At 37.9% G+C, this 13143-nt stretch overlaps 1 protein-coding gene across 1 annotated transcript; it reads left to right on the plus strand.

Moving 5' to 3' along the window:
- The first annotated feature begins 5095 nt into the window (after window positions 1-5095).
- On the plus strand, window positions 5096-11594 carry LOC141605908 (polyprotein of EF-Ts, chloroplastic). The gene is made up of 4 exons (XM_074424836.1): window positions 5096-5297; window positions 6134-7844; window positions 8594-9317; window positions 10661-11594. The coding sequence occupies exons 2-4, from the start codon at window positions 6194-6196 to the stop codon at window positions 11295-11297; spliced, it is 3012 nt and encodes a 1003-aa protein (XP_074280937.1). The 5' UTR covers window positions 5096-5297; window positions 6134-6193; the 3' UTR covers window positions 11298-11594.
- Window positions 11595-13143: the final 1549 nt, after the last annotated feature.

The following is a 13143-nucleotide window of genomic DNA, read 5'->3' on the forward strand; positions in this document are numbered from 1 at the left end:
TGGGGGGATGAATGAAGTCCCTTTAGTCTGGAAAGCAAGATTGGAATCTCCTTAACCTTCCAAAGCAAGATTGACCAACTACTCCATCCTCTTAATTAATCATTAGATTTGGTGGAAATTTAACTAATCAGTATGTTTAGTAGAAAACATTTCGATTTAGATTATATGCATGGGGTTATTACAGGGTTCGAATATAGTTCAAAAACTGATTAGTACCCTTTTTTTGTGTCAAATGAGGGGTAAGTAAGGCCAATACAGTATAATATAAAGAAAAGGGGAATTCCATCTCATGAATCATTGTCACAATACCTTCGTCTTAACTATTAGTTAGGCTAATACCTCCTTTCAATAATTTATAAAGTGTTTAATTCTCTCGTCTTTTATCGATGTACGATGCTCATTATATGAGTTGGAGCTCTTATTAAAATGTGGAGCAACTCTCTTGTAAAACAATCATTTGGTACAAAATATTCTCGAAATCGAAATAACACATGATGAGTACAAACAAATTGATAAATGATAGACTATTAAGGAACGTGGAACATCTTTGTACATTTGTCATTGTTATAACAGAAGCAAGAAAGAACTGATAAAAACAATAAAGAGACAAACGCACAGAGTTTTATTGATACGTCGAACTCAGAACAACAAAACTCTAGGCCGTTATCAGTTCGCAGCCTCTTGACCTTCTTCCCAGTTTGATTCTCCATTAATGCCTTCCACTGCTTAAAGTGAGTGAAGGCTTCGTTTTTGTGCTTCATCAAATAAATCCAAGTCTTCCTGGAATAATCATCAATAATAGACACAAAATACCTGTGACCTCCCAAAGACTCCACCTTAGAAGGACCTCAACAATCAGAATGGATGTAATCAAGTGTGCCCTTGGTCCTATGCACTACTTTAGGAAACTTGCTGCGATGTAGCTTCCCAAAAACACAATGCTCACAGAAATCCAGATTCTTGACCTTGTGACCACACAGAAGATCTTCTTTTGACAGAGTCTGCATCCCCCTTTCACTCATATGACCAAGTCTCATATGCCACAACTTAGTCGATCTTCTTTATCAACATCCGAGGATGCAACAAAGAATGAACCCGACAGAGTAGATCCCCGAAGATAATATAGAGTACCATGCTTGATACCCCTCGAATTACATTCGAACCTTTGCGAGACGTTCGAACTCCACCTACACCTTGAAAGTCAAACCCTTCGTCTAACGTACTTAAAGAGATCGATTCTTTGTCATCGTGGAACATGTCTAACTTCGTTCAATGTACGAGAATTTACCATCATGTGTCCTTACCCCGACCGAGCCGATTCCAACTATCTCAAAAAAGACTATTTGCCATAGAAATAGTGCCTCCATCTACCCGTTCATAAGTTGTAAACCACTCCCTGCGCCGACACATATGGTAAGATGCTCCAGAATCTAGAATCCACACATCAATGTGATGCGTGACCCTACTCGTAACTAGAGCATAATCATCTTCCTCGGAACCCGCATCTCGCTACACCACAGATGTGATCGACTTGTTCTTTTTATCTTTCTTGGGACAATCGAATTTCCAATGCCCCTTTCCTTTACAAAGAGTTACTGAGACATCACTAGGTTTAGGACCTCTAGAAACATAAGAACCAGAATTACTGTAAGTACCAAGGAATTAGAAGAACCCGAATAAGAAGGCTTCTTATACTTTTTCTTCCCCGAATTTCCCCGTCCATAACCCCCACTGTCGCTAACCCCGCACTGATTGTCTCTGCAATACTGTACTACCCGCCTTATGGCGCAGTTCTCTAGCATGAAGAGACGACCTAACATCTTCTAGAGTAACAATATCTTTACCAACAATAAAAGACTGTACGAAATTCTCATACGATAATGGTAAAGAAACTAACGAATTAATGCGCATCCTCATCTTCTACCTTAACATCAATATTACGTAATTCTAGTAAAATTGTGTTTAACTGATCTAAATGATCTCGAAGAGGCATACCTTCCTGCATTCTCAGACTAAACAGACGTTGCTTAAGAAGCAACTTATTGGTCAAAGACTTGGTCATATAAAGACTCTCAAGCTTTTTCCACGCACCGGCTTTGCGCGTAGTTTCCTCCGCGACTTCGGTGATGATATCATCCGCAAGACACAACATAATCGTTGAATGTGCCTTCTCCTCCGGACGCCATCTCGAGCGTATGGGCAGCGATGAGCGCAGCGATTCTGCGCTTTCCGTCTTCTTATCCGAAAGCGGTGCCCACAACTCTTGCTTTGGTTTAACGAAACCCGCATCTTGATCCGCCACGACTAAAACTATTCCTCCTCGTAAAGCGATCGATCTTTATGTTCATCGCCGACATCTTTCTCGGTCGGTCAGAACCCGAAGGCTCGATACCGTTTGTTATAACAAGCAAGAAAGAACGATAAAAACAATAAAGAGACAAACACACGATTTACGTGGTTCACTAACGGTGTGTTAGCTACGTCCACAGGGGAAGGAGAGAGTTTTATTGATATGTGAGGAGTTTTGATTCTGATTCGACGGTATGATAAGCATAATCTGCTAGGTAGAGGCTTAGAGAGTTTATATAATACTCTCTAAGACCTAATACAGAATGACCTAATCAAGGCCCAAGACAGACCTAGCCCAATAACAGATATGGATACCCTATGTGGCTTTTAACAGAATCGAAGGCACAAACCCAACAGTCATTTTAAGAAATGTGAAACAAATTAGAGAAGTAGAGAGAGTACGACTATACCCTATGTGGCTTTTAGTTAGACGAGTCTTGGTTCCACTAGATTAAGGATATTCACAAAAGATCAACCTCTAAAGAGGTTTTTGTATGACACATCATCAAATTGACAAAATTTCTAATTTTCTATTATAATGTTAAGCACTGAAACACATATAATACACAGTCTCCTATAAAATGACATTATCTGTCTTAAATTTAATATATGTCAAATATATACCATTTATGTATATATGAATGTATATATAGGAAAAAAATAATATATTTGTTGTATATACACAAGTGTATGACACTTGAGTTTTCTTAAGTTTAAGACGGACAATGTCATCTTATTTTTTGCCAAGTCACCTTACAAACTTGTATACAAATGTGTAACCATTAACATATTTTTATGAGAATTGTTATCCACCTTCTCTTTTTTACATTCTCTTTTACTTTCTCCACTAATAATAACCGGTTAAAATTAAATATATTATATTTGGCTTCATCTACTTGTCATTAACCCTACACGATATATATTATCTTAATCGATTGTGAGAGAGCAAAAAAAAGGTGGAAGGGATAACCGGAGAAGGTTGATAACTCATATCAAGTCATGTATAAGTACGGGTCGGGTTTGAACCGGATTCACGTCGCTTACCGGTTGGGACAATTCTTAACTCGAGTTCAAGTTCAAGTTCGGGTTGAGTTCGAGTCATGTCTTTTATTTAAATTTGCCTGTGTGCGTGGGTTGGTTTTGGTTAAGTCGGTCAATATCAGGTTCAGTCTCGGGTCATGTCATTTTGGTATTTTGTTGGTCAATTCCGTTCTGGTTCAGGTTTTACTTGTTTTGACTCATCAATTCATCATCAGGTCGATTTCCGGTTATTTTACAAGTTCGAGTTGTGTTGGTCATTATTTAGCAAGTTAAAGGTTAGATAACTTTGAATATTTTTTGGAAAATCCTTTGGTTATATCGCCTTGACTTTTTAATACTATTTTTTAGCATTTTTTTTTTCTTAGTTATCTTTTGGCCTTTATCACTTTGACTTAGCTTTTTGTCAATGTCGAGGTTATATTTCAAGTCAACGTTGGGTTAATTTTTGGATCCAGCCATCTTTCAGATTATCTTTTGAGTCAAGTCTACCTTAATCAGGTTTTGTCGGGTACGGATGATCAGCGGGTAAGGTCGTGCCGGTTCCAATTTGCAACGTTTTCAGGTCCTGTCGGATCTTATTTTCTCGAACTCGAGTCGAGTTAGACTTGGCAACTCCACTAAGACCAAATTCTTTTAGGCTTAATTTCAACTAATTTTAGTTCAGCTCAACTCCATTCAGTTCATCTCAGCTTAATTCAACTAAGCTAGTTCAACTAAGCTCCATTCAAATTAACTCTTAATTCAGCTCAATTTCATTCATTTCAATTTAATTCAATTCACTTGAGCTCTTTTCCATAGAAGAGAATATGACTTTATATTGCCTGATCTTAATATAATCTGAAATCCAAATTTACACAAACCAACCAGAGTGTTGCTGGTCCTAGGCTACTACCTAATCCTCGCCCATCAACGCCTTAATATTAACCACAAGCTCACAGACATATCCTAATATAAACCTGGTAAATGGGTCAATCGGGTCGGGTTCAGGTTGTTCGGATTTGCAAGAATTTGAGCCGAGTCATTTCGAGTTGTTATCAAGTTATCTAGAGATAACGGACAGTATGTAACAATAAACATCTAGGTTAGGTTGAATAGAGTCGGGTCAAATCGGAGTCTTCAATTTAGGTACGGGTTAAGTTAATCAGGTGAGTCATTCACTTCGGGTCAGTTTATCAGGCCCTCTCTAAACTCTTTAATCCCTAAAAACCATATTCATCCGTAATGTAAACACGCCTAAAATAAAAACATACCCACTTAACCCAACATGTGCCAGACCCAAAAGACCATTTAGATTGTTGAAACACATGCCTATAATAAACCATACCTCTAACCCCAACCTTCACTCGACTCGAACCAACCCCAATCCGAAAGAACCATTGATCATGTCTATTTGTGAGCCACTAAGACCCTGTTTTTTTTTTTTTTTTTTTTGGCTGAAACGAGTTGAATCGAATTGAATGAAGTTGAGCTGAACTGAATGGAGCTGAAGTGAACTGAATATAGCTTAAGTAAGAGTTAATTTTGTAAATAAATAAAGTGAATAGAACTGCCTAAAGTTGAATTAAACTGAACAAAATAAAGCCGAGTTGAATTGAAAAGAGCTGAAATTGATAACATGGATAATGGATCTCTAGAGCCCAAGAAGCAATAGCAGGCTTGGGCATGAGCATGGCAAAACATAAGATCCAAATGTTGGTCCAAGCCTGAGTAAGATAAGGAGTTGAAGCCTCACCTTTCATTTCCCTCTTTCTACAATTTCCTCAATCACAGATAGAGATAGAGAGAGCAGAGTAACAGATAAACTGATAATCTCACTTTTCTGGGTTTATCCTATTTTCTCCAGTTACCTTCTAATTTCAAGTTTATACATTGCTGTCTAATTTCTATAATCACCCAATTGTATAAAGGTACCATTTTTTTCTTATATTTAGTTTAATGTCAACTTTATGAAATTCTGTCTTTGTCTAAGCTACTGTATAATTTAATAGGTTATGGTTTTATTAAGGTTCTATATTTGCTTCTTAATAATGGGTTCTTCTTTATTTTTTCTGGGTATGTCTCTTTTTGAAGTTTAATTGATCCTTTGTGCAGAACAAAACTCAGAATTTAGTTTAGTTGCCACAGAAGCTTAACCGTGTATTCACTATACAGAAATATACTGTTGTAGGTGAGGCTGTTGTTACTCTTTTATATGTCGATGACTTAGGCATACTGCAATCTCGCCGTTATGTAGTCATTCTGGCACTTTGTACAATTTAGAAATTTTCTGATAAGTTAGACTCAACTACAAGTGTTAGACATGACACGGTGTCGGACTGTCTGGATACGGCCGTTTTATAAAAACGGTTCAAGTTTTTAGATTAAGATAGTGAATAGAAGGGTCCTGCCTAGTTGATGCATCAGAGTGTAGGACGCGCAATAGTCATCAAAAGTGAAGTATTGAATTAACATAGAATTAAGTTAAACCAATGTGCCTTTCTAGCTATAGGAATTGGATACGTAAGTTGTAAAATGTAGAATGTACTTTGGTTTTTCTACCCATGGAGTATGGTGCTCAAAAGGAGATTAGGAGAAATTATGTCATCCATTATTGTCCAACTAAAAGTTTCAAGAATGACCACTTAAAAACATTCAGAATATTCGTCACCAACCAAGAATTTTAGAAAATCTTAAATGAGTATTAGTGTATTACAACAATCTTAAATTTTCTTTCTGATGAAGGCTCACGGTCACTTTTTTGCAGGTGCATAGGAATGATTTAATAGTCTCAACTCAAATTCCGTAATTTTATGCACAAGACAGAATGACGCCAGTAATTCCTTCTACAGTGAGCAGTATTTCATTTGTGCCTGTTAATACTCTTTCAAGTAGGAAGAACAGGTGTTTTTCCAGATACAGCTACTATGGAAACTCCACAAAACAAGCATTATCCTCTCAGAGACTTTTCACAACTCTTCCACGAATCCCCATAGTATTTCCACAATTGAGAAATGGGTCTGCTTCACATCAAACGATAAGAAAGGTGTCAGCCACAGACACAGATGTAGCAGTAGAGGAGAAAGATTCAGCAGTTGAAGTTGAAGCAAAGGAGGATCCCTCTACGAAACCTGACGTGGGTACTGATGCTACTCGGGCCAGGCGGAGACAAGGAAGGAAGAGTGAGATGCCACCTGTAAAGGATGAGGACTTGGTTCCTGGGGCAATATTTAATGGAAAAGTGAGATCAATCCAGCCATTTGGTGCCTTTGTTGATTTTGGAGCATTTACAGATGGTTTGGTGCATGTCTCCAGATTGAGTGATAACTTTGTTAAGGATGTTAATGATGTTGTTTCATTAGGACAAGAGGTTAAAGTGAGACTAGTAGAAGTGAACACTGAAACCGGTAGAATATCGCTCTCAATGCGTGAGGATGATAGCAGCAGTAAGCCACAGCAAAAGAAAGACGCAAACAGTGACACGACTAGGTCACCTAAAAGGAGCCCTAATAAGCCAGGTCAAAAGAGGGAAGATTTTAAGAAAGCCTCAAAGTTTGTGAAAGGCCAGGATCTTGTGGGCACTGTTAAAAATTTTGCACGGGCTGGTGCATTTATATCTCTTCCCGAGGACGAGGAGGGTTTTTTGCCGACATCAGAAGAACCCGATGATGGTTTTGGAAATGTAATGGGGAACACATCATTAGAGGTTGGACAAGAAGTTAATGTTCGCGTGCTGAGAATTGCAAGAGGCATAGTGACCTTAACCATGAAAAAAGAGGAAGATGCGCAAAAAATGGATTCCTCGTTAAACCAGGGAGTTGTTCACACAGCAACGAACCCCTTTGTAGTCGCTTTCCGTAGAAACAAGGATATTGCTGCATTTTTGGATGAGAGGGAAACAGTGGAGGAAGCTGCCGAAAGTTCAGCACAGCAAGATTCTGTAGTTGAGGTGGAAGACGCTGTAAATGGTGTCACAGAGGATAAAGATGAGGCAGCCATAGAAAATGTAGCGGAAACAACTACTGGAGGCGATGAAGGTGACACTTTGACCAAAGATGATACTGAAGAAAGCTCTTTAACTGATATATCTCAGAACCTTAATGGTGAAGCTACTATCCAAGATGGAGATGTGGAAGCCAAGTCAGAAGAAGTTGATTCTGAGTTGACCTCGGTGGTAGATGATCTAAATAGCGAGAATGCTGATATATCTGCAGATGTAAATACCAATGAAGAAGTCACAATAACTAGCCAAGAAGCTACTGTTGTTGAAGATAAAGTTGAAACCTCAATATCCGAGATTCCACAAGTGCCAGAAACTCAAGCTGAGGATGTTAGTACTAAAGAGGATGTCTCAGTTGAAAACGTGACAAATGAAGCTGAATTGGAGACGCCTATTCCTGAAGGCAATGGAAGTATAACTGACTCAAATGAATCTTCAGCTGAATTGGAGGCACCTATTCCTGAAGGCAATGCCAAAGGTTCGTAGATTCATAGTTGTGCACGTGTACTGGTTCTTTTACTCATTTGAAGCCAGAGACATTGCTCACAACACTCTTTGTTAGTTTCATATGAAGCTTTGCTCACTGTAATGAAATTGGTTTGGGCTTATCTAGTTTTACGTTTAAAACTTTATGCAGCGCCTTTTTAGCTTATAATGTACTAATACTTTAACATCTATGAGTATGACAATCAGTGAGGGTGTATTTGTTCTCGTGTTTTTTCCTCCTTTGCTCATTTAATGGCAGGTAAATAGTTACATGGATGCAGAATGGCTGAGGCCCCCCACTCGTGTCCCAAAAGAAAAGAAATACTTACGAAAAAGGGAAGAATAACTATGGTTAGACCACCTACATGAGTATAAGATGGTACTTAAATGGTTTATTTGACCTTTCACCATGGCATATGTATTAATTTTTTTTTTCACGGAGACAGTTTCATTATAGATTATTGTTAGACTGATCTATATGATGGAGTGTTTCTTTCTTTGATTTCAGTTTTTTTGTGTGTTATTGGTATAGGGGTGGATTTTTAGTTAAAGGCCCAGTCTTAGATTATATTAATATGAGGCTCTCTCAAGAGACTACTGGTATAAGTTTAAGCCAGATGATCAACATATCAGGATTTTAGCTTTGATGAACATGTAGCAAATCCGAATTTTTTCATCTATTTCCTTGGTGGTGAAAAATGGTTGTCCACGTTTCTCAATTTATTTATTTTCTGGTTTCAGCTGCTATCTCCCCTGCCCTTGTAAAGCAGCTACGAGATGAGACTGGAGCGGGGATGATGGATTGCAAGAAGGCGCTGGCTGAAACGGGAGGAGACATTGCTAAAGCCCAAGAATATCTTAGAAAGAAAGGATTGGCAAGTGCTGATAAAAAATCAAGCAGAACCACGGCTGAAGGGAGAATAGGCTCCTACATTCACGACAGTCGTATTGGCGTTCTTATTGAGGTGAACTGTGAAACTGATTTTGTTTCTAGGGGTGATATTTTTCGGGAACTCGTCGAGGATCTGGCTATGCAAGTGGCTGCCTACCCTCAAGTAGAGTATCTTTCTACAGAAGATGTTCCCAAAGAAATTGTAGAAAAGGAAACAAAAATTGAAATGCAGAAGGAAGATCTGTTATCCAAACCTGAACAATTTAGATCGAAAATAGTTGAAGGGCGGGTCAACAAGAGGCTTGGAGACTTGGCTTTACTTGAGCAACCATACATCAAAGATGACAAGGTGGCTGTGAAGGACTGGGTGAAGCAAACAATTGCAACAATCGGAGAAAACATTAAAGTGAGGAGGTTTATTAGATATAACCTTGGAGAGGGTTTGGCAAAGAAGAACCAGGACTTTGCTGCGGAGGTTGCTGCTCAAACAGCTGCTAAGTCAGCACCTGCACCCGCACCTGTACCTGTAAAAGAAGAGCCTGCTGCAGTTGAGACAGAAAAACCTGTTGAAAAGTAAGTTTTTACACTGTTTTTGTGCTTTATTTCATGCTCATGCCTAGTTGACTGTAAATGGAAACACTTTCTTGTTTGTACTGTTTTTCCATGCTCATTTTTGCGGAAACATAAAATTTGGGCGCAGAACTTAGATACCCTACAAAATTACTTGTTCCCACAAGTTCTTGAAAGTTCAAATTAGGGTATAAAAAATTGGTTGAGATTTGATATCGTAAGCGGCCGTCTAGGCCTGATCACAACTGTTGTGCTATAAATGTGGCCAATGCCCGGCATACCAAAACTCATTTTTAAATACATACATACCACCACATTATTTGACCCAGATACAAAATTTATATTACTCGGTCGCTATGCAGTGTCACAGGCAAGATCTAATACCATTATTGAAATTACTCATTGTGGCATCTATTCTTGCTTTATTTAGAAATCATGGCGATTATATTAGTTCTTGTACTTGAGTTCTGTTGGATCAGTTTGCATATATTTGATATGTCTTGTTTGTGTTAATATTTCCTTTTTGTAAACATCGCTGTTGATGACTGCGTATACAGTGACACTCTCTGCTTTGTTCTGTGCTACATCTTTAAACGTATATGGATATATCTTGTTGGGGTACTACCATACAAAATGTATTCATGCAGTCACAGATTATTGTAGGCATTAGACTCCTGATAAGATTCCTCCTGTGTTTGCAACTCTGCATTAAGTTCTCATGTATGTTCTGTTAATGCACATTATTTGTCTATAATGCAGTGAATCACATCCAAAAAAAGCAAATGCACAAGCTAAGCATATTTTTCATCCATTTTTTCATTCATGTTTCAAGTATTACTGAAAGAGTTGCTACTTGACATCAAAATAAATCTTTAGATTTTGTTTGAAAAAGAGAGACAATTAGAGTAATCTGATTTGCCAATTTCTCAACCTCTCCCCTTTTGCGCCCTACGCTCAGTACTCAGATAATGATAGTTAATTTCCGGAGGAGCTATATTACTTAGACTGGGTACAGTTAACAAATACATGTCCAAGTATGTGACTCTGTAACTTGTCATGACTCAAATATCGAGACACGGGTACTTTGCGTCTCTGCCCCCTACTCCCCTAATATTCAGGGACGGGTACATGGGCATGTCTTCAAAACAGAAATTCAATCAAAATAAACAAGTATTTGGATTTTTGTGACTGATACAGAAAGAGGTAACTGAGACACGAGACATAAAATCACCAAAAACTCATTGTTTTGGTACCCATGTCCTTGAGTATTGTGTCGGATACAGGAGTGCCCCCTGAAGCGTAGAGGTGAAGTTACATTAGCTAATGAGTCTTAATGAATATTGCAGAGTGGCAACAGTTGCAGTTTCTGCTGCCTTGGTTAAGCAATTGCGAGAAGAAACCGGAGCCGGCATGATGGATTGCAAGAAAGCTCTCTCAGAAACTGGTGGAGACCTTGAGAAAGCTCAGGAGTATCTCAGAAAGAAGGGCCTTTCAAGTGCCGAAAAGAAATCGACTCGACTTGCTGCTGAGGGTAGAATCGGAACTTATATTCATGATGCCCGCATTGGAGTACTTATCGAAGTCAATTGTGAAACTGACTTTGTGGGTAGAAGTGAAAATTTCAAGGAGTTGGTGGATGATTTGGCAATGCAAGTTGCAGCTTGCCCACAAGTGCAGTATGTCTCGGTGGAAGATATACCTGAGAGCATCGTGAGCAAGGAAAAAGAGATCGAGATGCAAAGGGAAGACATATTGTCAAAACCCGAGAATATTCGGGAGAAAATTGTGGAAGGAAGAATATCAAAGAGGCTCGGAGAACTTGCCCTTTTGGAGCAGGCCTACATAAAGAACGACAGTATTTTAGTGAAGGATCTTGTGAAGCAAACAGTTGCTGCACTTGGAGAAAACATTAAGGTACGTCGATTTACTCGTTTTACTCTTGGTGAGCAAACTGAAAGTACAAATGTAGAATCTGAAACATGAGATTAGGGAAGAACCGATGCCCTTTATCATCGCATTTGAAGATGAAGAAAATATTGGCAAGATTTCGAGTTTAAATTTTTTACAGCGTCATGTGATGTGTCCTTATAAGGCAATTTTTGTTTCTGTTTTTGCTTGTGTTTTATGTAATTACTTTATCGCTACACATCTGATCGGTTACAGAGAGAGAGCTTACATCTTCTCACTTGATCAATTGTATTTTTTAGTTGGGGAGAAAATGAGATACTCCATTTTGTAAAGGTATTTCGAGGCATATGAAATTTTCATTCTTCAAGTGAATTGATAATGATGCACTGTATTTTTGTATAGGTTTACTCACTTTACTGTAAATCGTCCATTGTTCAATAAATGAGCAATCATTCTGTAAACATACAGATACTGATATCATCTACTGCACACATATGTAGATGATGTCTGATTTTCGAAAGGGAAGTGAAGTTTTACCAACTTAAATAGGCTATGCTAATGCTAATGCCAAGGGTGAAACGCCCTCTTCCATTCAACTTAAGGCCTGTGTAAGCTAAAGGGTTTTTGTAAGACGGACCATTTAGTTTAGACGAGCCTGTCCCTTTTTTTTCCAGAAAGGGTAACCAATCTGGGCAATTGGGCATGCAGCCTGCTGTGCCATGGGACAGACTGGTCTGAAATTAAGTCGTGCGCACTTGTGTTGCACCGGGCTGGCCTGCAGCCCAACTGCCACCTGTAAGAGGGTGGTTCACTTAATCTTTAACTGAGAGTATGTACCATGGTTTGCTTCAGAGAGAATGAAGAGGATATGTGTGTGCCTGTCAGGAATTTAGATACTCATTGGTTGATGTGAGTGGTACATCTTTTAAACGGTGGTCAGGGATTCGATTCTTGACTCTTACTAATGAAAAAATCAAACTTGGAAGGAGATTGCCTTAGCTATTGGCATGGGATACTCTTAGTCAACACCCGAAAAAACGTGTTTCTTTCGTGATTGCTTGACAGACCAAGTTCGATCATCTTCCCACACATGAACTAAATGATAAGGGTTTTCATTCCTGAACTTCAATCATGAGGTTGTGAACAACATGAACTGTGCCGGATCCACGAAACATCTTGCCCGAACTCTTTTCCTAATGGATGAGTATAATTGAGTAAATCTTGTTGGTAGTATGTGTCCTCAATAATAGTGCGATCACAAGTTTAAATCTCAAATTAAGAATACGTGAGGGATGATTCATTTATATAGTTAACTGATTAACATTAATCAGTAATGATTGTCTAACTAGAGTTTGACACTGTCATTTGACGGTGGTGATCAGTTGATCCTTAAGGTCACACCTATAGGACAATTCCCTTAATAGACAAGTTGATTAATTGTATGTCGATACAAGTTAATCAATTCCTTAAAATTGAACAATTCATTTGTGAGAGAAAATATTTATATCTTATTGTAATTTGATTAAATAAGATTTATTTTCGTAATTAAAATATTTTATTACTAAAATCAATACTATATATTAATTCCAGAAACCAAGGGACTTCAATGTAATAAAAAAATCTATACAAAATAATTATACTATATAGTTTTAAATCGATAGCACCGTATGATGGACCTGGTAAAGGGACCTCAATGTAAATATTATATAGTTTTGGTTAAAAGTATAATATAAGGATGCCTTGATAAAGAATATTTATGGAAATTACATTAAATTAAAGTAATTAAATTTAGAAAACACAAGAATATAGTGATTTTCCTTAAAATTAACATGCTCCACTTATGTAATTAATTAGTATCATCATATAATTATACATTAAATTAAATGTAGTAAAAGTAATAGTAGCAGTAACGAGATTAATA

This window comes from Silene latifolia, chromosome 10, assembly GCF_048544455.1.
Source record: "Silene latifolia isolate original U9 population chromosome 10, ASM4854445v1, whole genome shotgun sequence".
Taxonomy (NCBI): Eukaryota; Viridiplantae; Streptophyta; class Magnoliopsida; order Caryophyllales; family Caryophyllaceae; genus Silene; species Silene latifolia.